This window comes from Callospermophilus lateralis, chromosome 4 (genome assembly GCF_048772815.1).
Source record: "Callospermophilus lateralis isolate mCalLat2 chromosome 4, mCalLat2.hap1, whole genome shotgun sequence".
NCBI classification, from domain to species: domain Eukaryota; kingdom Metazoa; phylum Chordata; class Mammalia; order Rodentia; family Sciuridae; genus Callospermophilus; species Callospermophilus lateralis.
This window is the reverse complement of record NC_135308.1, coordinates 157,383,181-157,407,121: the sequence shown is the minus strand read 5'-3', so window position 1 is coordinate 157,407,121 and position 23,941 is coordinate 157,383,181. Positions and strand designations below refer to the sequence as shown.

Genomic DNA, 23,941 nt, shown 5'->3' with positions numbered 1-23,941 from the left:
TCCCCAGTGCTTCTGGGACATACTTGGTGGGGACTGTTGGACTGTGCTAAGTGAATCCCTGTCCCTGTGATCATTCAGTGTTCCCAGAGAGGGAGGGTCTGACCCTTCCCTGAGCACATGACACCCCATACTCAGGGGACAAGGCAGGCACCGGTCACCTGGGGAAAGAGGATGATATGAGGTGACGGAGCTGGGCTGCATCTGGAGTGGTCCCTGATGATCTTTGGTAGGTGGGAGAAGGACAGCCTGAGCCAGGCCTAGGTACCCAGTAGGCTGAGAGGCTGGCTAGGTCCTGAGGTCTGAAGTTTCCCCACAGGCAAAAAGCAGATAAGGCAGGCTGTCACCTCCACCCTGGGGGCTAGATGCATCCTTTACCCCAGAGCAGGAACCCAGTGCGCCAGCTCCGGCTGTGACCTCAGTCTGGGATAAAGCCCCCCTTGAGAAAGTCCTCCCCACCAGAACATTCTGCTCCCCAGACTGCGTCAGACATGGAGTCCACCCTGGGTTAAGGAGGCGGACTGTGTCTGGGGAAATCCCAACCAAGTCCCTCACCAGGCCTGGGGTGCACACCTATAACCCCAGTGACTCTGGAGGCTGGGGCAGGGGGATTGTGAGTTCAAAGCCAGCCTCGGTAACTTAGCAAGGCTGAGCAACTCAGGGAGACCTTATCTCTAAACAAAATATTAAAAAAGGGCTGGGATGTGGCTCAGTGGTTTAAGTGCCCCTGGGTTCTCACCCCAGTACCCGCCCCCCCAAAAAAAGTCCCTCGCTCTGGGTATTACAGCCCCTAGCTCCCATGCTAGCCCCGAAGTTCACACTGGACCTTGGGGCCTGCAAGAAGATGTGACCAGCTCACATTGTGAGGAGAAAACAGGCTGGGCAGGTAGGTAAAGGGGGCTGGTAAAGGGGTCTTGCCTGGCACCCCAGATGAGGACTCCAGGACTCTCTTGTGCTGTGCCCACAGAACAGCCACTCTGACCCATGTGAACTTGGCAAATTTCTGTGGCTTTGGAAGCCCAGGGGGTTGGTCCATGTCACACAGGCATTTGGGGATAGATCTGCCCAGTGGGCAGAGGCGATGGGTTGAGTCTCCTCAGTTGGACTCAAGGGCTTCCATGGGATAAGGATGAACAGACTGGGAGCCCCCAGGTGAAGGTTCGCCTCTGGATGCATCCCCAGCGCCTCTGATAAGACTCCGCTCAGACAGAGCTCAATTCTGCAGGTCACTAAGACCCAGGGAAGTCACAGCTAGAAAGTGCAGAAACCAGGATCCCAACAGAGCATGGCTCCAGTGCTTCCCCCATACGATCCTGGCTCTGAGCTGGCCTCCCAGGCCCAGGTTCCCTGAGCCAGAGCTTCCTAGCACACCACCACCAGAGGACCAGGGGGGCTGGGCAGCCTCAGAACACCCAGAGGCACTCCACCCTGGTGCTGGCTCCCTTCCTCCTGCTGCAGCCTCACCCCCCGCTACACAGGCCACTTAACTTGGCACCAAGCAAATGCCTCAGGCTGGGCATGTGGCGCTCCCCGGAATCCCAGCTACTTGGGTGGCCGAGGCAGGAAAATCCCAAATTCAAGGCTAAGTTGGCAACTTATGGAGACCCTGTTGCAAAATAAAATATAAAAGACCTGGGGATGTTGTCCCCTGCCTGTGCCTCAAGTGTCACCCAGGCATTTTGGACTCATCCTTGTTTCCTAAGAGGGGAACTGACCTTGAGGACTCCTGAACCAGGCTCCCAATAGCCAGCAGCCCCCCGCCCCTGCCCTCCTTGCACCTCACCTGTGGCTGGAGGGGAGACCTGTGGGCCTGCGCTTCTCTGGAGGCTGAGAGCCCCTCCCCGTGGTGTCCCACTTCCTTCATGCGTCCAGGGAGCGGCTCTTGTGGGTTTTCATGGAGTTCTGTTCAGGGCTTGCCCTTCCTTCACAGCTGATTTGAATGTGGTTTTCCATTTCTATTTATTTGCACAATTAAAGTTAAAAATTAAATATTAGCTGGGTGTGTGGCACACACCGGCAATCTCAGTGGCTCAGGAGACTGAGACAGAGGATCGTGAGTTGTTCAAAGACAGCTTCAGCAACGGCGAGGCGCTAAGCCACTCAGTGAGACCCTGCCTCTAAGTAAAATACAAAATAGGGCTGGGGATATGGCTCAGTGGTGGAGTGCCCCTGAGTTCAATACCCAGTACCCAAAAAAAAAGCTCAATCCAACAGCTGGAGTCCTTAAACCAGAAACAGCTTCACCTGTGCTCTGCCTGCCCCCACCCACACCATTCTGCATGCAGCCAGTGGCTCACAAATGAGACCTTCATCAGGGCTGAGGAGATTAATGGAGAACTTCAGGGTGTTAATTGGTATTTGTTTCCCAGCAACACCTCCAGGCTAATAAATGGTGCTGTTCCTGCCAGCCACAGCAGGGCTGCTTAACAAGGCTGTTCCAGGGCCCTCCCCTTACCTGCCCTAGCCAGGGTCAAGGGTAGCCTTGCCATGGTCGCTACACAGGGTTGGGGGGGCTCTTCTGCCACTGCTCCCTTAAAGATCATCCCCCAAGTCAAACAAACCTAAGTTAAAACCCCAGCCCCACCATCCTGGCTCTTTCAGAGTCTCAGTTTGTCTGTCTTCAAATTCTAAGACAGATGAGACCCAAGTTCAGGGCTACACATAGGCCTCACACCTGGTAAGTATGCACACAGATACCCCTGGCATGTCACCCAGGCCCCTGGGTCTCCACTTGTCCCACGAAGCTCATCATCTTCCCCCCAATTTTCCCCCTTAGCCACCCCCGGTAGCCCAAGCCAAAAGTCTGGGTGTCACCTAGGACCCCTCTCTCCTTGTCCTCTGGCTGTCACCAGGCTCCAAGCATTGTACCTCCTAAGTGGTCGACTCACCTGTTCTCACTGCCCCCCACGGCCATATCCTTGGTGATCTCATCTCTCTGGATTCTCACCCAGCCTCCTGCCTGGTCTCCCTGCCATGTCTCTCTCTGCTCTGCCACCCCATGAAAATCAGCCTTGGCAGCCAGAAGCACTTCCCTAAATCTTATCAAGTCACTCTGGTTTACAAACTTTCAATGGCTCTCCATTGCCTTCAGGACAAAGTATGGCCTCCATTTCAGATTAGATTTAGAGTCCTCCATGAATCCTCCCCACCTCTCCCACCTCCCCTCTGTGGGCTGTGGGGCTCCCCTACCTTGTCCTTGGCCCGATGCCAGGCAGCCCAGTTCCTGTTTTGTCTCCTCCTTCCCATCTGCCCTGATGAATTTCCACTTCAAGGCTGGATTTGGGCACCTCCAGGGTCTTTTTTGTTGGGCCACCAGGGTAAGGCCTCTCCAGGGCTCCATAACCCCCGGACACACCCCGGGGGTGTCCAGATATGAGCGCTTTGGGCTCCTCCCTGAGAAGTTTGCACACACAGGAAAGCAAGAGGGCTGCAGAATCCAAACCTCCCTCCCTTATACAGGGCTCCTGCTGGAAGCAGTGACGCACACTGTAATCCCAGCAGCTCGGGAGGCTGGGGCAGGAGGATTGTGGGTTCAAAGCCAGCCTCAGCAATTTAGTGAGGTTCTAAGCAACTCAGTGAGACCCTATCTCTAAATAAAATCTTAGAAAGGGCTAGAGATGTGGCTCTGTGGTTAAGTGCCCTTGGGTTCAATCCCCAGGACCAAAAGAAGAAGGGCCCTTAGCTGGGCACACAGTCCTGGCTGTCCTGTGGCCCCTCCCTCCCTGTCGCCAAATGCGGTGGAGAAGTCTGTGGCTGTAGAAACCACACCTGAAGTCCCAGAGACTCTGGAGGCTGAGGCTGGCTTGGCAATTAGGTGAGATTCTGTCTCAAGAAAAAAAAAAAAAAGAAAGAAAAGAAAAGAAAAAAGAACTTGGGATGAAGCTCAGTGGCAAAGTGTCCCTGGGTTCAATCCCCAGAGCTGAAACACAAAATGAAAGAAAAGGAAGGAAGGAAGGAAGGGAGGGAGGGAGGAAGGAAGGGAGAGAGGGAGGAAGGAAGGGAGGGAAGAGAAAATGGCTGCTCCTTCTGGATCCCTGAGATGCTCCAGGCTCAGCCATGGACTTGGCAGGTCCTAGACCAGGTCCTTCTCCTGGGCCCTCAGGAGCAGAGGCCAGGGCTCACTGAACCCCTTCCCCAGCGCCACTGCTTCCCTTGCGCTTGGGGGAGCCGCAGCTCTCCTGGCCAAGCTGTTTCAACCATCTGCTCTTCCAGGCATTTCATCACCCCCTGAAGCAAACCCAGGAGCCGCTTGAGCCAACTCCAAGCCCAGCGGCAGGCCATCCACTTTCCTGCCACATCCGTGGCAAAAATAATTTCCCAGCCTGGCCCAGGACTAGCTGGTTTCCCACCTAGGGCTCAGAACGGACCTTGGTATCCTTCCTCCCAGCCTGTCCCCAGCAACCCTGCAGCTTTCTGAGCTGCATCTCTCGGGGGCACCTCCCCTCCCGGAAGCCTGCTTTCCCCACATGCCCTCTGTGCCTCCCCTGCTGACCCCCTGCTTTTACTGCACGAGCCCACTTATTGCTCCTGAGCCCCCTGCCTTGTGCTGGTTGCTGCCCACCTGGTGCGCCTTTCCCACCTCCTTCCTGAAAAATGCATGTTAAATGTCACCTATGGGATTCCTGCTCGCACAGCCCAGGAAGGCAGGCTCCCCACTCTGAGCCCTTTCAGAACAGGGTGTGTCCATGTTACTGGGCTGTCCTTTCTTCGGCATTTGGACGTCCAGGGACCAGGGTGAGTGCAGGCTGTCTCTGTCTTCTCCCAAGCCTCAAATGTTTTGAGGATCAAGAAGAGAAAGAAGGTCAGGGTCAAGCCTTCCTTCCCAGGTGCCCCTGTCCTCCTGTATCAAGTATCTGCTGTGTGTTGCCATGTGTCAGGCTGCACAGTCCTCTGCTACTTGGGGACCTGGACCTCCATGTGGCTTCACTGGGCCAGAGAGACCTCAATCCCCAGAACCAGGGGATCTCAGACTGCCAGCCAGGGCCCTGGGCCATACAACTGCTCTCACCAGCTGAGCACAGTCTCAGAACCCAGGGCCACCGCAGAGGGTTGCTCTGACCAGCTCCTTTCCGGGATTTCTTGCAGGACCCAACTCCAGTCTGGCTGCCCTCTGGCCAGGTGATCTGGTCTCCTGTCCATCCCAGGCACCTGTTCATGCCAACATAGAGCTGTGCAGCTGCCACCCAACCTAGGACACTTGGTTCCCACGTCAACTTTGCGGGCACCCACGGTCTGTGGTGCAGTGAACCTTGTCTGTTACCCTTCCCTGTTTTGCTGAGGCTGCCCGGGCTGCCCTGCAGTGATCCCTCAGGCCTAGTTGGATCCCAGCCCTGTAATTCATTTTCTATTTAATATCCTGGTCATATTATCCCACTCCTTGTGCCCCAGCTCTCTCTTTTATTATTTATTTATTTATTTATTGTAATTGTAGATGGACAGAATGCCTTTATTTATTTATTTTAAATATTTTTGCAGTGCTGAGGATCAAACCCAGTGCCTCGCACATGCTAGGCAAGCGCTCTGCCACTGAGCTACAGCCCTGGCCCCACCAGCTCTCTTTTTGAAAATGGAGATGCTCTCCCTTTCCTGCCAGGGTTGGTGAGGCACAGGAGAGGGCAGGATGATGGCTCAGTCACACTGGGTGCTTTGTGGAGGCAGCATCCCACCCCTTGCCTCCAGGAAACACCCCAACTGCCTGTCCGGAGTCAGCTGCGGGCACCTAGGCAGACTCGTGGGGGAAGAGTGCCGGCTTGGTGCGGGAGCCTGGGCCAGGCCCTGGAAGCGTGGCTCCTCCACCTGGCCTCAGACTCCCGCTGCCGCTGTGACCACTGGGTCTGTGGCAGGCGGCAGGCAGTGATGGAGACATGGCAGCTGTGTTTTGTCAGGGAAGATCCTTCCTGGATGTCCCAGCAGCCAGGACGTATAAATAGTGGGGAGACGTGGAAGCCGCAGGGCCTCAGGCCTCAATCCCAAAGCTAATAAACATTATTGATGTGTGGGGAGGGAGGAAGAAGGGGCAGCTTTAGAACCATCAAGACTGATTTATTGGTTAATTAGTGGTTTCTACAGCCACAGACTTCCCCACTGCATGTGGGGACAGGGAGGGAGGGGCCACAGGGCAGCCATGACTGCGGGAGGCCAGCTGGGGCTGCAAGTAAGGAGCACTGAGGAGCTAAAGGAATACTGCAGGATGTTTGGGCCAGGGAATGGCCCCAGGACTGACTGGCCCTGCTGCCTGAGTAGCCAAGCAGATCTCTCTCTCTCTCTCTCTCTCTCTCTCTCTCTGTAGGCTATTGAACCCAAGGCTTCACATATGTTGGGTAAACACTTTACCAGGCCCCAGCCGTCTTTAATTTTTATTTTGATATAGGACCTCACTAAGTTGCTGGGGCTGGTCTTGAATTTGAGATCCTCCTTCCTCAGCCTCCCAAGCAGCTGGGATTACAGACATGTGCCATGGTACCTGCTACAGAAGACTCTCAAGGAAAAAAACTGGGAGCTCTCAGAGTTTTTGAGAGCATCCAGTCAGCTGTGGGAAGCTGGGGAGCTGCAGGTTTGGAAAGTGAAGTAGGAAGAACCGAGAAAAACTGGGAAGCACGGAAATGGAGAGGAGAGGCCCCGGAAGTAGAAAAGGAAGCCCACGTAGTAGAAAAGGTCAGACAGCCATGGACTTGAGTCCAACTCTACCAAACACTAGATATGTGACCTCAGACAGATCACTAAGCCTCTCTGATCCTTGATTGCCGTGGTTGTAAAATGAGGCTAACCCTATTTACCTTGTAAGGCTGTCTTAATAAAGAATGTAGAGCTTGTAAGTATTCGCTGTTAACTGCTAGTATCCAGTTACTTAGGACAGGTTTTGAGACAGAGAAGGGGCTGGTACAGACGATGGAGGAAGCAGGGCCTGAAAGGTGGGGCCAGATGGATGGGTAGCAGGACTGCTCTCCTGCCTGGCTGGCTCTGGACAGGGCCAGGGCGGGACATTTTCACTGCCGCGGCTCTGCTGTGGAGCTTAGATAAGTCCTGCCACCCTCTAAGCGCCTCCTCAAAGGGCTCTTGGCCTTGGCCCGGTCCCCTAGCCCAGTGGCGTCTTGCCCTACAGGGAACGGCCCGACAGACAGACGGATGGACAGATACCGGCAGAGTCCAGGAAGGCAAGGTTTATTCGGGTCCTCGGGCACACAGGGCTCCCCCGGCCTCTCCAAGGCGGGCGGGCTCCCGGCTCCAGCCGCCCCCGGCCGGCAGCCTCCCGCGAGGCCCAGAGCCCCCGGGGCAGACGGCGGGGCCCGAAGACGCCGGGCGGACGCGCCGGAGGGCGCGGCGGGCGCTCGCAGGGCAGCGGGCGCGGTGGCGGCGGCGGCGGCCGCAGGGCCACAGGCGGCGGAAGCGCGCGCGGAAGTGGCGCGAGGCGAGCGCGTAGACGAGTGGGTTGAGGCAGGAGTTGGCGTAGGCGAGGCAGTGCGAGGCCAGGCGGCAGGCGTAGGTGGCGGGGCTGAAGGCGAAGCGGCCGTACCAGAAGCAGAGGATGAGCGCGTGGTGCGGGCCCCAGCAGAGGGCGTACAGCGCGGCCACCGCCAGCATGGCGCGCCCCGCGCGGCCCGTGGCCCGTCGCCGCGCCTCTGCTGCCGCCGCGCCCGCGGGGCCCACGGCGGCCCACAGAAAGCGCAGCGTGCGCCCGTAGGCCAGGCTCACCACGGCCACCGGCAGCAGGTAGCCCGCGGCGAAGGTGGCCACGTCCAGGGCGCGGCGGCGCGCATCCTCCCAGGCGGGCACGCAGAGCTCGAGCGCGCCGTAGCGCACCGTGCCGTAGTAGCTGAGGTAGGGCGCCGAGAAGAGCGCCGCCAGCAGCCACACCAGGCCCACGGCGGCGCGCGCGTTGCGCGGGGTGCGCAAGGCCCGAGAGCGCAGCGGGTGCCGCACGGCCAGGTACCTGCGGGCGGCGGCGCGGGGTCAGCGGCGGCCTTACCCCGCCGGCCCGCGTCCATGCCCCTGCGCAGGGGACCTGTGCCGGGGTGGACCTGGAGCTCCTGGACTGACGGTGGGGGGATCCTGAGGACCCAGGGCGCTATCACACTACGTGCTGAGAGCCAAGTCTGACACCTAACAAGGGCCCAATCGCCCTTCGATATTATTTAATTTTGGGGGGTTGGGGATTAAACTCAGGGGCGCTACAACCCCCCAGCCCTTTTTATTTTTTATTTTGAGATAAGAGCCTCGATAAGTTGCTGAGGTTGGTCTCGAACTTTCAATCCTCCTGTCTCAGCCTCCCAAGGCCCTAAGATTACTGGCATGCACTTAGACTTTATGAATTCTTAGATGTCCAGAATTCTTTCACATCGGAATCAAGTAAGGGTGAAACAAGTAATTGCCCAAGGTTATCAGCTAGGCACTGAGCCTGGATTTGACCCCAAGTTTCAAGCCATTTGATGCAGGTGTGAGCATGACCAGGGCCTGGAATGATCAGTTGCAAAATATCTTAAAACACTGAGAATTTCTTTTGCCATGAATTTCACCTCCTATGTCAACTCTTGAGACTGAAGAGATGTCCCCTGGACTCTATAGTGGAGGTGGGGGGGGGGCAGCATGGTCCCCTTAGGCATGCCCTGCAGGGACCCAGAGAGCTCTCCTTTCCTCCTTCCTACCTCCCTTGTCGGCCCCCCATTCTCTCCTTCCTAAGTTCAGTGAGAATCTGTGCAGGTCTTCCCTCCCCAGCTGGGCCCCAGGCACAGCCCACCTGTCCACTGAGACGGCAGCTAAGGTAAAGCTGCTGGCATACATGGTGAGGTAGATGAGCAGGTGCACGGCCTTACAGACGAGCGCCCCGAAAAGCCAGGCCTCCAGCGTGTAGATGGCGGCCTGGAAGGGCACGCAGCACAGGATGAAGCAGAGGTCAGCCACGGCCAGGTTGAGGATGAACAGATCTGTGGTGCTGCCTGGCTCCTGCCAGGCGCTTGGGCCTGGCTGCAGCAGCACCGCCAGCACCAGTCCATTGCCCACTGTGCCCAGCAGGAAGATAAGGGCAAAGACCACAGGCACTGCCACAGCCCCCACGCTTCCAGGGCTCTCCAGCGAAATGTTCTGGGCATCAGCCATCTCCCCATCAGATGGACACCTGGGGAAGAGAAGCTGGAGTCCTCAGGCAGTGTGTCCCCTGCTCTGGGCACTTGTCTTGGAGGCCCTAGTTCCCCTAGCCTAGGTCTGGCCAGGTGTCCTGGACTGGAAGCTCATGGGTAATGGTGGAGAGGGGCAAAGCCAAAAGTCAACACTGAGACCCACTGTGTGAGCAAGTCCCTGGCACAGTCACATTGGTGGTGGGGGGATGCAGTTCCTCAGTTTCCTATGGAACACTCCTGTGACCCAGGGTGCAGAGGACTCTGAGTTATTGACGGACACCTTCAACTCATGAGGCAGATGAAGACGGACAGAACAGGGTGAAGACATGGCAGATGGGGGAGGGGCAGCATCAATCCCAGGAGCTTGATATATTTCCCTTATTTCCTGACGGGGCGCTGAAGCTCAGGGGAGACCCTTGGACATGGGTTCAGGACTTTCTCTGACTTCAGGCTGGTAGCCTCAGCAAAATGTGTGACATCCCTAAGTCATTGGTGAGTCTGGTCTAGTGAGATTCCCCAAGAGGGCAAAGGTAGGAAAACCATATGGTCTTTTCTGAGCATGGAGAAATTGAGGCCCAGAGGGGGAACAGGGTGGTGAATGGCACACCATGGGTGCATCCCGTACCCTGGCTCCTAGGCTGGGGTGCTCATCGGAGGCTGTAACAATGGTACCACTGACAACCTATCCTTGCCCCATCCCGGAACCCACATCTGCTACCTGTGGATCCCCTTGCATGCTGGGACAGCGGGGTAGGAATGGATTAAGAGCTGGGGTAGGGAAGCAGGGAGGAGGGAAGAAAGGCACCATCTGCTCCCACCCAGGACCCAGCATGCAGCAAGCCCCCAAGCCCAGAATGGGCAGCACCCACCTCAGCCCTGGGAACTGGGCCCTCCTGGCTCAGCGGCTTCCCCTTGGTGCCTCCCTGCAGGTACAGGTCTGCTTCCTACTTCTCCCTTCGCCTTCAAGGCCCCTCCTCTCCTCTGCCCCCGTCTGCAGAGTCGGACTTGGGCACTCCCTCCAGAGTAGCCACCAGCCACCTGTGCTCAATCCCTGACTCCCCTGGGTGGCATGCTCTTCTGCCTGGCTCTTCTCTGCCTGTCTGCGTTGCTGCTGCCTCATTCTCTCTTTCCTGGGAGTAACCCATTGATTTCACTCTCTGAGATTGGCTTTGTAGTTAACCCCTTGGTGCCCAGAGCCCAGCACATTCCTGACACTCCCACCTCCATCCGCCCTGCTGATGGCGCCACCCCTTCTCCTCTCCCCTCTCTGCTCCAATCCATACTAAGCAAGGACAGGATTCCTAGTCTTTGTGCATGTGTGTGGTACTAGGGATTAAATCCACTGAGCTGCAACCCAGCACCCCCCCCCCACACACACACACACACTTTTTTTGAGACAAGATCTCATTAAGTTGCTGAGGCTGATTTTGAATTTGTGATCCTCCTCTCAGCCTCCAGAGTAGCTGGAATTTTAGGAGTACACCACCAGGTCCGTCTGAATTCCTAGTCTTAAAGGGCTTTCCTGAGCTGGGAAGCCAGTATATGAGTACCCTTCCTGCAAACTTCAGGTAGGACCCCCTCCTCAGGCCTTTGTGAACCCCCAGAAACCCATTTCCCCTAAACTTGTTCCAGATGGTTCAGGAAACTGTCCTAAGAGTTTCTCTTTAGTTTGAGAGTAACAAGGAGCTAATGAAGGTTCTAGAGCAGGGACATGACCTGCACATTTTATTTTGAAAGAAGTTTATTATGACCTGGCCGCCTGGCATGACCTGCCGGCTTGCACAGACCATGCACATCAAGCTGCTAAAAAAAAAAAAAAAAAAAAAAAAATGGACAGAGAGAGAGAGAGACCTACTCAGAGCCTCTTCTCCAGGCAACAGCCAAAGAAGTGAAAAGGTCTAGGTGAATGGCTATGTGATTCATGGGGTGCTGGCCTGGACCCTTGGAGGAGTGGCACATAGCCAAATGCACTGGGGTGCAGTGCAGTGGACTGGATTCATAACCAGGAGGTTGCTGTCATATTGGACAGGTGTGGTGAGGCAGAAGGCAGTTTGCCCTGAGTCAGGAAGGGTCTTTCTAGAAACTGACTGGGAGGGGAGACTGTAAAGAGTGCTGGAAGAGCTGAGGCTTCCATTGGAGGCCAGAGGAGCTGGGGAAGACCTTGGGATCAGTTCCTAGGAGGCCAGGGCTGTTTACCAAGGCTCAGAGGTGCCTCTGAAGCCCTGCATTACCAACTCCAGATGTAGAGAATCCCCAAAATTTTGGAGATAGAGATTGAGCGAATTAGCATTGTAGGATCTTATGATCCCTGATCAAGGGAATTTGTAGGATTCTAGGCTTAGTGCAGTAGGTTTTTTGGAATCATGGACAGTATTAGCGTCCATGGAAAACACCCAGAACCGGTTGGAAAGCCCCTGAGATCCATGACCAGCTGCCTCTGGCTCCTTGGGAGCCCCCTGCCCTCAAGGCCTCTCCTCCAGGGGGTTGGGCTGGCAGTACTAGGGCCAAGGGCTTCTGGCACGGCAGGGCTGAGCAGATATGATAGCAGGGGAGGAGGGGAAGAGGAAGGAGGAGAGGCGACCACGGAAAGTGCGGCTGGGCAGGCAGGACTGGCGTGCGGTCATGACCGGAGCTTCAGGGTGTCCCTACTACCACCTCCTCCCCTTGCTCCTGCTACTGCTCACGGCCTTACTCACGGCCGCGCCCTTCAACCAGGTGCCCGACGAACAGGAAGTGGACCACGAGTCCTGGGAGCGGTCCCCAGAGCTCTGGGCCCCGCAGGACGCCGACTTGCAGCTGATCCGCAGCCGGCCCTCGGGTCCTGCGCGGCCCTATGGCTTGTCGCGGGCGGTTGGCGACTACCAGTACGCGCCCAAGCCGAAACACAGGCGCCCGGATCGGCTGCTGAGTCTGCTGGGCGCCTCCTATGATCCCTTCTGGATGACGGAGGAGGAGCCTCACCGTGGCGGACACCGGGAGGGGCGGATGGGCACGCTGAGCCGCGAGCTGGCCGACAGCATGGAGCGCTACCGCGGCCAGCTGGCCCGGGAGGTTGCCGAGCTGCCGCTGCCCGCACTGCCGGCCCGGGAGCCCAACACCAGCAGCGGCGCCTGGGAGCTGCGGGAGGCTGCAAGCATTCTGCGCCACTGGCTGGTGGACCTCGCTTCCTGTGGCCTCACCTCGTCTTGGGTAGATCTGGGCCCCGTTTTCTGGCCCCGCTGGGTTCGCCACACCGACTGCGATGAGTCGCCTCCCGCTTGTTCTTGGCCGCCTGGCATGACCTGCCGGCCTGCACAGACCATGCACATCAAGCTGCTGGCCTGGCACTGCTGGTTGAGTCCCAGGCTGCCACCAGGCCAGGCACTCCCCCTGCAGCAGTGCGCATGGCGCCAGGTGCTCTACCCCGTAGTGGCGGCCTGCAAGTGTTCCTGCCGCTGATGTGGTCACACCTGCTGGCCATGCAGCGTGATCTCCTCGGGCACCATGACCTCCTGCACAACTGCAGCCGCCCCAAGCTCCTCCGGAACGTAGGCTACAATGGCCCAATTTCAACTTTAAGCACCCTCAGGATCCGGCCAGAGCTCCCCCAGGGCTGGAGGTGCCAGAGAGTTAATGACAAAGAGCCTTTCCTCCCATGTGACACACCAGGCAAACTACGAGCTTTCCAAGGCCACGCCACGCTGAAGCTGGAGCTGCACTGACTCAGAACTCAGTCCCCACCCCCACCAGCACCGTGAGCCCAGGAGCCTGAGCCCAATGCAGGCACTCCCCTCATCCTGTGACGCCTGTAGGATCAGGGGCAGACCAGGGGCAGCGACTGTGGCAAAGAGGCTGGCACCTCCAATAGGGGAGCGGCGAGTCGTTTGGGGCGGGGAAGGGAGGATGGGGCCTTGGAGCCTCATATCATCCCTCCAGGCCTTGCCTGCGGCCGCCGTAACCACCGCAGTCCAAGGCCGCCAGTCTGAAGTGGGCGGGGCAGACGGCAACCGCACAGCGACCCAAGCCTGAAATAGCTGCGCCCTCTGGCGGCTGATCGTCAGGCAGTAGGCCTGGGAAGGAGCGCAATGGAAGAGCCTAGATCACAATGTGACAGCCTCTCTGTACAGTAGGGTAAACTGGGACACACAGGAAATGGGGCTTGCCCCAGGTCATGGAGTCAGGGACAAAGTGGTCTGGAACACAGCATTCCAGATTGTCAGGGGCTTCTCAGTAGCGAGTCACATTCTTTTCTTTAGGGCCTAAATGCCCTACCTCTCCTCCCAAACGTGGTTTTGGGCACGCCACCTCTTCTTATCAGGGTACTAGAGGATATTCTTTGGATGGGGCACAGAGGACAAGGTGTCCACCAACCCTAGACTTGGGGGGCTGCAGAACAGGGTGAGTGGCATGGGAGGGGGTACGTAGGGCTGGTTCCCAGCATAACATAGCATCACAGAATGCAGCTGAGCCAACATGGCCCCTGCTTATCTCCCAGACACTCCTCTCTGTCTTCATTTGGAGAGGAGGTCAGCCCTGGGAGGGACAGTCCTCTTGCAGGAGGCTTCCTTGCAATCCTGGCTCCTGTCTACCCCACCACCGGACTGGGCCTCACAGAGAATAAAGCAGACCGGAGTCACAGCACTTCTCACACTGTTGTCTCACACCCTCGTGGCACAAGCACAGGCCTTCTCTGAGCCAGCCCCAGGATTTGGGGTCAGGGGTTAGAGCCTCTGGCCTGATCAAAGGCCCCCCTTTTTGCAGTGGCAGTAAGGGATCTTGGCTCTGCCGCTGTGCCCGGCACTCAGGGCAATGCTTTGTGCAAGCGCCCCACCTCCACGAAGGCCTCCACACAGCGGTCAATGTCCTCCTCGCTGTGCACCGCTGAGATCTGGACCCGGATCCGCGCCTTGCCCTTGGGAACCACAGGGTAGCTGAACCCAATGACAAAGATGCCTGTGGAGGTGGACAGCAGAGTGCAAGAGCTGCACGGGCTCTGGGGGGACACCACACCCAGTGCTGGCTCTCCCGAGGCCCGCACAGGGCCTGGAGCTGCCCAAGGTCTCAGACATGGTGCTGCCCATGTCTGGGGTTGTGGGGCAGGACCCACAGCTGGTCTAAGAGAGGGGTGGGGTGGGGAGAAGGGAGACCTACAGTCTTTGGGTTCTCATTTCTTTCCTCTTAGGATCCCTCGGTCCTCCTGCCCCAGCTCCTTACCTCTCTTCAGCATGTCATCAGCCATGCAAGAGGCCAGCCGGGCGTCACCCAGCATTACAGGGCAGATGGGGTGACTGGCTCCCGAGATGGTGAAGCCAGCAGCCTCCATTTTAGTGCGGAACCTGTGGACAGAGCAAGGTGACTGAGAGACATTCACTGGGCTCCTGGGCACATGGCTCAGGATCTGTGCCCAAGTTTGCAAGATGAACCAACAAAGACAGAGGCACAGACCCTACAAGGGAGGGGGAAGCAGACCCAGGGCAGGCAGGAGAGAGGGGGAAAGGCAGGACTGACGGGGGACACGGAGACTTCAGGAGGAGCCTGTGGCCCGGGAAGCCCTCACCACACCCCCACTCTCCGCCTGCCCCACCCCTGCTGGGAACCGCACCGCTGGGTCTTGGCAGCCATAGACTGGACAATGGTGTTGCTCTCCATGAGCAGGTCCAGGGCCTTGGAGGCACAGCCCACCACAGCAGGAGGCAGACTGTTGGAGAAGAGGTAGGGCCGCGCCCGCTGCCGCAGCAGGGACACCAGAGGCCCAGGTCCTGTTGTGTAGCCCCCTGAGAACATGGGAGGGGCGTGGGGTTGGTCAGGGCCCAGAGCCCAGCCCAGTCCCCTCCAGAATACAGTGAGTGCTGTCCTCTGCTGCCCCCCATTTCCCTGACACCCCTCCAAGCACCTGATGCTCCACCCAGCGCCTTCCCCAGGGTGGAGTTGACAATGGTGACCTGGTCCATCACGCCCAGCAGCTCATCTGTGCCCCTGCAAGGAAAGCAGCCACTGCTACCACTGGTCTCTTGAGTGCCACCCGTGGGGCAGGCTGGGGCTAGACTCCTGGTTTTCCACCCACCCTCAGAAGCCCCACCCAGGCCTCAGGTGCCACATGCTCCCACCGTCCTGTGGGCCCCAGGAAACCGGTGGCATGACATTCATCCACAAAGACCAGGGCACCATATTGAGAGGCAAGGCGGCAGATGTCCTGCAGGGGGGCGATGTCACCATCCATGGAAAAGGCTCCATCGGTGGCCACTAGGCGCAGCCGATGTTTCTGCGGGGAAGACAGGAAGGCAGCGAGCGCTGTGGTGAGCTGGGCCTAAGCACCTGCCCTGCGCTGCTTGGGGGTCTGAGAGGCAGGCACCGAGGTGCTGCCACTTTTTGGCTGCAAATCCTCTCCCCCGCGAGCACCTGACTAAGCCCTACACCTCCTCAGGGCAGCCTGGAGCCACACATAGCCTGGGCAGTGAGAAGTGTCCCAGGCGTCACCTCCTGGGTCAGGTCCCAGAGGGCAGGGTGAGGCGAAGCCAGGTCCTGCCGCTGTTTCTACCCGTCCTGGAAGGTGCCCGTTGCCCTCAAGGTAGCCATGCGGCTGAGGCTTTGGGTTAGGATCCTGGTGGCGTCAGACCTCCAGGCTGTACCTGAGTGAGGAGGGAGCCTCCCCAAGTCTCAGCACCTTCACCAGGGAGGCTGAGGGCAAGCTCCAGGGCCTCATCCCACCTGGGCCTCCTGCAGCTTGGCTTCTAGGTCAGCCATGTCCAGGTGACTGTAGCGATACTTGTGGGCCTTGCACAGACGGATGCCGTCAATGATGGAGGCATGGTTCAGCTCATCCGACAGCACCGCATCCTCAGGGGTCAGCAGAGCCTGGAGGGGGCCATCGGCAGAGTCATCACCCAGCCACCTTGGCATTCTCTCTCCTTCGTGATGCCCCCCCAGGTCAGAATTTCACTGCCAGCCAGGGCACTCCTCTGGGCAGGGAAGCAAGGCCCCTCCACCTCCACCTGGTTCCCAGTGCCCACTACAGGGCTGGACCAGAGCCCTCCTCTGGTGAGAGCAGGTGAGACATGGCCTGGTGAGTCCCAGGCCCTGCCAGCCCCAGCCTTCCAGCCGATGTCAGTTACCCCCAGATGTTCTAGAACCGGGGCTCCTTGCCAGCCCCTGGCTTCCTCCTAGAACACCTGCGGGGCCCAACCATGACCTCCATAAGAAAGGGCACTGGAACTTCCAGGAACAGCAGCCGCATCCTGCTGGGTTCCCCTGATGGCCCATCCCAAACCATCTGTGGCTTTGCAGGCCCCAGCCAGCTCCCACCCACAGCCTCCACACACCTCAAAGAGGCCAGCGTTGGCATCGAAACAGCTGGGATAGAGGATGGCATCCTCCCGCTGGTGGAAGCGGGCTATTTTGGCTTCTAGACTCTTGTGGATGCTCTAAAAAATGGACACAAGCCACGTAGGTATTCATTCCTGTGGAGTCCTGTGGGACTAGTCCTAGAAGAAAGAGGCTTAGAGGGCCACAAACAGACCCAGCCCAGACCCCAGAAGGATGCAGCCTCAGCCTTGCCCACCTGCCTTCTACCAATGAGCTACACTCCCAGGCCCTTGAACCCTCTTTCTGCACTGCACAGGTTATCCCAGAGCCGCAGGAACCTGACATGGTTCCTACTGAGTTGGGGACTTGCTAGGTTTCCTATCCTGGATGGACCTCATGGTGGAATCGTGGGTGCTGATGGGAAAGAAGACATCTTCCTTCCTTTATTTATTTAGAAACAGGATCTTCCTAAGTTGCTGAGGCTGGCCTTTAACTTGTGATCCTTCTAACTTAGCCTTCCAAGTCACTGGGATTACAGGCTAGAGAAGATGTGTTCCTAATAGCAAAAGGAGTGTCCCTTTGGTTGCTTCATGACAAAGAAGAGGGTTGCATGGTAACTGTTCATTCGGGCGTCTGCATCTTAGATTTGAAAGCTATCGGGTCTGGCTGGGGGTTTTGTTGGAGAGTATCTATCTAGATGGAAGACAGGGATTCTGCCTGATGTTCATTTCACCCTTACTTTTCTTCAAGAAAAAAGTGAGCCAGGCTACCTGGGTTCAAATTCCATCATGACAAGCGGTATATTTTTGGGCAAATCACTTAACCTCTCTGAGCCTCCATGTCCTCATGTCAACCACAGAGATCAGAAGAGCATCTAACCCTCAGGATTATCAAGAGAATTAATGGGTTAATACTTGTAATGTCCTTAAAAGAGTATTTGAGGGGCTGGGGCTCAGAGGCAGAGCACTTGCCTAACATGTGAGAGGCACTGGGTTCAATTCTCAGCACCGTATATAAATAAATAAAATAAAGGTCCATTGGCAACTAAAAAAAAAAAAAAAAGGATTTGACACATAGTAAGCACTGAATATATTTCATGTTTAACATGAACATATTTTATCACACAAAGTAAACAGTAGCCAAAATTTACTAAGTGTGGGCCAGGCACGGTTGTAAGCATTTTTACATGTACTAACTCGTTAATTTCTACAGTCCTATTAATTCCTATTTTCCCCAATTTACCAGTGGAGAAAACCATGAGGAACTCGTGGGGAAACAAGCTCAGACAGGTAAAGTTTCTTATCTTGAGGTGTCTTGGCCAGAGGCCTGCATCCAGCCTTTCTACGACTTGCTCTGGGGCAAACATGGGCCCAGAGCACTGGGACTAGCTGGGCTGGCTAAAGCAGCCCTGCTGGCTGTGGGAAGTGGACAGCTGGGGCCAGCCACCCCCCAACACCCACTGGATACCTGGGTCCCGCAGATGAAGCGGACTGAGCTAAGACCAGCTCCAAACTCCTCCAGAGCCTGCAGGCCAGCCTGGATCACCTCGGGGTGGCTGCTCAGGCCCAGGTAGTTGTTGGCACAGAAGTTAAGGATCCCTAAAGAGGAAGGCAAGAGAGGGACACCTCAGGCAGGGCAAGGAAGGGCCTGGAAGGTCACAGCGCCAGGCCCCGGGGAAATGGTCCAGAGAGGAAAGGAACCTGGATTCACCTGTAAGAAAGCTACAACTACACAGATGCTCCATTCTGGGACAGAGGCTAGGACGCGGGCTGGGGGTCCCCCAGGAGGCAGTGAATCCAACACTACAAAAGAGGCAGGTTAGTGAGGGGTCCTGCTCAGCGTTGCACTCGGGGAATCACATTCCACCTAAGGAGGAACTTAGCCCTTCGTCACAGGCTTTTCCTGCCCTGAAGACCCCACCAACCTCTCTTCTAGGTCTTGGATTCCTTGTGGGTAAAAGGAGAGGGCTGGGTCAGATGCCCACTGCAGGGTTTGTTGTTGTTGTTGTTTGATACCAAGAATTGAACCCAGGGGCACTTATCCACGGAGACATATCTCTAACCTGTTTTTAAAAAACGTTTTATTTTGAGATAGCGATTTGCTGAGTTGCTTATGGTCGCGCTAAATTGCTGAGGCTGGCCTTAAACTCATTCTCTTCCTTCCTTAGCCTCCTGAGCTGCTGGGATTACAGGTGTATTCCACTGTGCTTGGCCCCACTGTGGTTTTGATTCCAGAGTTTTTTGTTGTTCATACAGAATCACAACCCCAAGGGTGGTCCCTGAGGCCCTGGTCCTCAATTATAAAGCCCAAAGGGAGCACAGCTGACCTGAGGAGAAGCCTGAGGCCTGAGGAGAGGAAGGTTCACAGCCTGAGCAAGGTGAAGACAGGATGAGCACTTGGTCTAATTTCCCATCTTTGGTGCATGTGTGTGATGCTAGGGATTGAATCTAGGGGTCCTCTACCCCTAAGCGACATTCCTAGCCCTTTTTTATTTTTAATTTTGAGACAGGTCTTTTTAAGTTGCCCAGGCTGGTCTTGAACTTTCGATCCTCCTTCCTCACTCTCCTGAATAGCCAGGATTACAGGTGTGCACCAGCCCAGCTAACATCCCATCTTTTGGTGAAGTATCTCTGCCTTCATTTGGGCCTTTCCTTAGATTTGGTCTGGCTGGGGTTCTGTTGGACTGCACTGATTGGAAGACGTGGTTTCTACCTCCGACATTCTTTTTGCCCTCACCAATCTATGCTTCCTGTGGGGGAAGACAAGGATTTCCCAGACTTCCAAATGAAACATCAGTACCAAGGAGTTCACGCCTATCGCCTAGGCAGTCAGAAGCTTCGGGAGCCTGTTGATAACCACCACCACTCATCTGAGGCCAGCACAAATAGGATGGGCAGTGACCACTGAGTGCAGTGACATGAGGAAGACCTGGTGCGAACGACGCATGTGTGGCTTCTGTAGCAGCCCTGGAAGCTTGATGGTTTTGACTTGGACTCTGAAATTGGCCTCACTGACCAGTTAGCTAAACTTCCAGGTCCAGATTTCCACAACTACCCACAGTCAGCTGGGGGTTTCTGGGCAAACTCTGAATTCCAACTTCTACAACGTAAATGACATTATCACTCCTAGGGACCAGCAGGAACCCACGTGCGAAAATAAGTAGAGGCCTCTTCACAAAGCAGCCGCTTAAGAACAGATTTTTTTTCCCACCACCTTTCCCTGGAACCACACGATGGGAGGCAGCTGGATCTCTTTTTCTCACAGTGCCTGGTCTAGGCCTATCCCTACCCTCTGCCAAAAAGGTGCTCCAGGGTAAATCACCTCCCTGCGACGAAACAAGTTTAACCAGGTTAGAGTTAACTCTAGGAAGCCATGGCAGCCTGGCAGATGGGAAGGGGACCCAGAGCTCTATTATGCAGGCGCCATTCCCAACCCCCGTCCCGACCCTAGGATCTCCATTACTGTGCTAGCCCTGGACAAGCTCTCGACCACCCAGCCAGGTCCGACGACTCCCAGGAGCGGAAGTTACCTCCGGAGACGCCATCCACATGGATGTGCGGCCCCTGGCGGGAGGTGATGATCCGCTCACTCTTCCAGGTGCCAGCCGCGCGGATCCCTTCCAACTCCCCCTCCAGGATGCCGCGCAGTTGAGCCACCGCTGACTGTGAGCGGCAGCCGCAGGGAGCCCGGGAAAGTGCAGCGCGCCAGAAGCCGCCAGCCCACATCGCGCCCACCGCTCCGGTGCCCGCCAGCCAGCCCGGAGCCGTACGCACAGCCGCCGCTGGCTGTCACGTGGCCGGGGGCCGGGCCGCGGCAGCCAATCGCAGCGAGAGGGGCTCCCTTCAAGGGGCGGGGCCGGGAACCCGCGGGGCGTGGCAGTATCAGCCAAGGACGAAAGTGGATTGATTCGTAAAGAACCCGAGGAAGTAGAGCCCACCAGGCCCCCATCTCAATCCCATACCCCGCCTACACACCCACCTCTTAGAAAGGGGGTCCCCCCCCCCCCCGGGCCCCAGAGGACCGAGCCTAGACGGAGGCTGAGACACGTTCTACACCTTCCAGTCCCAAAGTTTCCGTCCAACTCTCGGAACCCCCCACCCCCGGGCATTCTCAGGTGCAAACTCGGCCCCAGATGTCCTCCCGCGCCCAGTAGCCCGACGGCTCCGCATTCTCCTCCCGTCTTAAAGGTATAAAAAAAATAGACCACTCCGTTTGTTTTTTCCATTTCCCAATTTTATTTTAAAGTTTTAAAATTACAACGACAGCAAATCTTTTCCCGGCACGAATAACACTTGTTAAAAAAAAAAAAAGTGGGAAGGGAGAGGGACGCGCAAGTGCGCGATTTTCTTATTAAAAACAAGAGGAAGACAACTGTACAGGTTTTTTCTCCCAGCTCCCGGTGCGAAACGTGAGCACGAGCCCTGGACAGGCGGACACAGACACATGCACAGACCCAGCTGCTAACGCTACTCGGCAAAGCCAAAACCGACTGCAAGTCTGACGGCCACTCCCCGCCCCTCCCCCTCCCCGTCTACAGCTACTTATAAAAGATTCAGAAGTAAAAAGAGGTCGGTCGGGAGGTTTCCTCAAGTGGCTAGTGAGACCTAGTAGAGCCACGTCTTACACAGGAGGGACAACAAAACAGTCCTCCTAGGGCACATCCATCAGTTGTGTGGAAAAACCCAAGTTAGCAGGGCACACTGAGGCACTTGGCTGACTGACTACCCTCCCTTCCCCAAAAGTTTCCACTCCCACTTAACAGGGGACTTTGCCAAGCCACAAAGACCCTCCGATGCCCAGTTTCCAGCTGACTGGGAGAAGCATTGGCTTCCCCCAACCAGCTGTCACCTGGACCCCTTCCCCTTCCCTAAGACAATAGAGGCCACTAGGGCAGATTAACAAAAGTGAGGAGGAACTGGCCACTGCTCACTACCGGGAGGTCCACCTCTCTCCTTTGCCGCTGGTGGCTGTCACCGCTTTCCTCCCCGCAAAGGCTCTGAGACTCTCACAAGGGGGGGACCCAACTTCAAGACACTCCCACAGCGCCCCAGTTCCTGGGCTCCCTCTTGTCCAGCCAGAACAAACTGCCTCCCCCACCTACCTTCACAGCAAACAAACCACCCAAACCCCTGACCCCAGAGACTACTAGCGATCAACAGAACACAATGTGCAAGCACATCCCGGCACCACACAGCCCAGGTCTGTCGCTGCTGTCCTTGCACCACTGTTAAGGAAAAGGGGACTGTCCCACAATTTTTGAGGAATCCAAATTCTGTCTCATAAAGTCAGAATAGAATGGGGCAAAGGGTTGCAGAGGAGGATGGAGAGAGAAAAGGAGGAGAATATTTACAGAAAAGAGACAGGAAGGAGTGTCCACAGAGAAGCCTTGGCTGTCACTTCTTCTTGCCGGCCCTCTTGGCACTGGACTTGGCTTTGGGCTTCACTGGTTTGGCCTTCTTGGGCTTGGTCGCCTTCACGGGCTTGGCTTTGACGACCTTGGGGGTTTTGGCTTTCCTGGGCGTGGCAGCCGGCTTCTTCTTGGCCTTCTTGGCTGGGGAGGCTTTGGGCTTCTTGCTGGGGGCTTTGGTGGCAGCCTTCTTGGGCTTGGTTGCCTTCTTTGGCGTGGCCACCTTCTTGACTTCTTTCTTGGTCTTCTTGAAGGCCACGGACCTCTTGGGCTCGTCGCTCTTGGCCAGACGGAAGGACCCCGAGGCACCCACCCCTTTGGTTTGCTTGAGGACGCCGGTGGTCACCAGGCGCTTGATGGACAACTTGATCTGGGAGTCGGCGTTCTCCCCCACCTTGTAGTGACTCTTGATGTACTTCTGGATGGACTGGCGCGAGGAGCCGGCGCGGTTCTTCTCGGCCTGGATGGCAGCCACGATCATGTCTGAATACTTGGGGTGGTCTGTGGACTTCTTGGAGGCCTTGGCCCGTTTGGGTTTGGCCGCGGGAGTGGACGTGGAGTTCTCGGTCATGGTGGCCCTCCTGGTCCTGCTGCCGAAGGCGCCTTGCAAAGGACCAGCCCTCGTCGGAGGCGGAGCGAAGCCTGACTCGGGGTCTGCTCTCGGGCCCCTGACCCGCGGGCCAGTGCGGGGTCCGGCTGGCGGGGGTGCGGGCGAGGGCTCGCAGCCTCTCCTGCCGGGCGCGGGTCTCGGGAGGGCTCGCCGGGCCGGCTCTGCGTGGCCCGGCCGCGCGGGTGTGCGCTCGGCTCGGGCGCCGGGCTCGGGCTCAGGCTCCTGCTCAGGCTCTGCCTCCGCCTCTTCTGCCTCCCTTTTCCCAGCTCCGCGTCTGGCGCTCGGGCGGCGCATCCGGGTATTTAGCGGCGGCGGGCGGACCGCGGTGAGGACAGGGCTGCTGGCTGCCTGCTCCCGGCCCGGAATGGCGCCGCGCCGCCGCCATCTGTGTTTCTTCCGCCGAGCAAATCCGACCTTTCCCCCCGGCCGGGGCCTTCCCGCCCCCCGCCGCCGCCCGGGGCCGCTGCCCGGCTCCCTGGGCTTCCCTGCTGGGCAGCCCGCCGGCCCCGCCGCCGCCCCCCGCGCCGGCCACGCGCCCCAAACGGCGCCGAGGACCGCCGGGGCGCCGGCACATTTCCCCTTTGCGGGGGGCTGGCTCTGCGGGGCCGGGGAGCACCGCGGCGGGAAGCACCCCGTTGCAAAGCTCCCCCCTGGGGCTACCAGCGACCCGGCTCTCGGCCCGCTGCGACGCCCCCCGGCCCCGCGGCGCGGCTGGAAAGCAGCCCCAACTAACACACGCGGCCCCGATAGGGGAGTCTCCCAGCCGGGCTGAGCCGGGACAGGGGGGAGGGGTCGCTCCCCCGGGGTCCGGCCACCTCTCGGGGGTCACCCCGCCCCCGACCCCCCCGCACCCCTACCCCCCGTCAGTCCACGGGCCCCCCGAGGAAACTTTCCCGGGAAGAGTTGGAAGAGCACTTTCAAACTTCGTCCCTTCCCCCTCCGGAGTCCTCTCCCCCAGCGAGCCCCCCGACTTATGCGTCGAGGTCCCCTCCTGAGGCCGGACCCCCAGTACCACCTGGGTCCCCAGAGAGATGGGAAGGGGCCCCCGGGTGGCCTGCTCCCCTGGAGGACCCCCACATCCCTAACGGAGAGATCATTTACGTGCCTCCCTCGGCCTGGGAGCCTTGGGGCGGAGGAGGCCGAGCTCGCTGCCCCGCACCCCGAGGCCCAGCCTGGGGGTCCAGCCCCCCTCCCAAGGTCCCTGGGAGCCTATGGGTGTAGGGTGTAGGGGGTCCACAATGGCGGAGCTGCCCCAGAGGCCAGCCCGTCGGTCCTGGCGCCCCCGGGATGAGGAGAGGCCCTGAGTGCTTTGGAGACTTGGGGAAACGGGGTGCTGCAGGCCGGGCGAGGAGGGGTCCCATTCCCTGGCTCGTGACTGATTCTCGGGAAGAGTGCAGTTATCCAGGGAGCCCACCGCCATTTTGCTGGGAAGATGCAACGTCTTTGTTAAAATGTAAACATTTCCTCCTGGAGCTCTGCAGGTACAGACCAAGTGGACAAGGGGCGCCACGGTCTGTGCGCAGTCCTGGGCTC

At 57.8% G+C, this 23,941-nt stretch overlaps 4 protein-coding genes across 4 annotated transcripts; 1 reads left to right on the top strand and 3 right to left on the bottom strand.

Annotated features, from left to right (window-relative positions):
- Nucleotides 1–7,158: 7,158 nt before the first annotated feature.
- Galr3 (galanin receptor 3) lies at nt 7,159–9,090 on the bottom strand. Its single transcript, XM_076855433.2, has 2 exons — nt 8,732–9,090; nt 7,159–7,927 (listed from the first exon to the last, which is right to left on the bottom strand). Exons 1-2 carry the CDS (start codon nt 9,088–9,090, stop codon nt 7,159–7,161), a joined length of 1,128 nt encoding a protein of 375 aa, XP_076711548.2.
- Nucleotides 9,091–11,648: 2,558 nt separating this feature from the next.
- LOC143398567 (noggin-like) lies at nt 11,649–12,824 on the top strand. The gene has a single exon (XM_076855432.2). It carries the CDS (start codon nt 11,649–11,651, stop codon nt 12,546–12,548), a length of 900 nt encoding a protein of 299 aa, XP_076711547.2. The 3' UTR covers nt 12,549–12,824.
- An 898-nt stretch (nt 12,825–13,722) lies between these two features.
- Nucleotides 13,723–20,178, bottom strand: Gcat (glycine C-acetyltransferase). Its single transcript, XM_076853304.2, has 9 exons — nt 19,921–20,178; nt 17,859–17,989; nt 16,409–16,510; nt 15,798–15,944; nt 15,197–15,351; nt 14,983–15,065; nt 14,692–14,863; nt 14,304–14,425; nt 13,723–14,042 (listed from the first exon to the last, which is right to left on the bottom strand). The coding sequence occupies exons 1-9, from the start codon at nt 20,114–20,116 to the stop codon at nt 13,891–13,893; spliced, it is 1,260 nt and encodes a 419-aa protein (XP_076709419.1). The 5' UTR covers nt 20,117–20,178; the 3' UTR covers nt 13,723–13,890.
- A 424-nt stretch (nt 20,179–20,602) lies between these two features.
- On the bottom strand, nt 20,603–22,697 carry H1-0 (H1.0 linker histone). The gene has a single exon (XM_076853303.2). It carries the CDS (start codon nt 22,367–22,369, stop codon nt 21,785–21,787), a length of 585 nt encoding a protein of 194 aa, XP_076709418.1. The 5' UTR covers nt 22,370–22,697; the 3' UTR covers nt 20,603–21,784.
- Nucleotides 22,698–23,941: the final 1,244 nt, after the last annotated feature.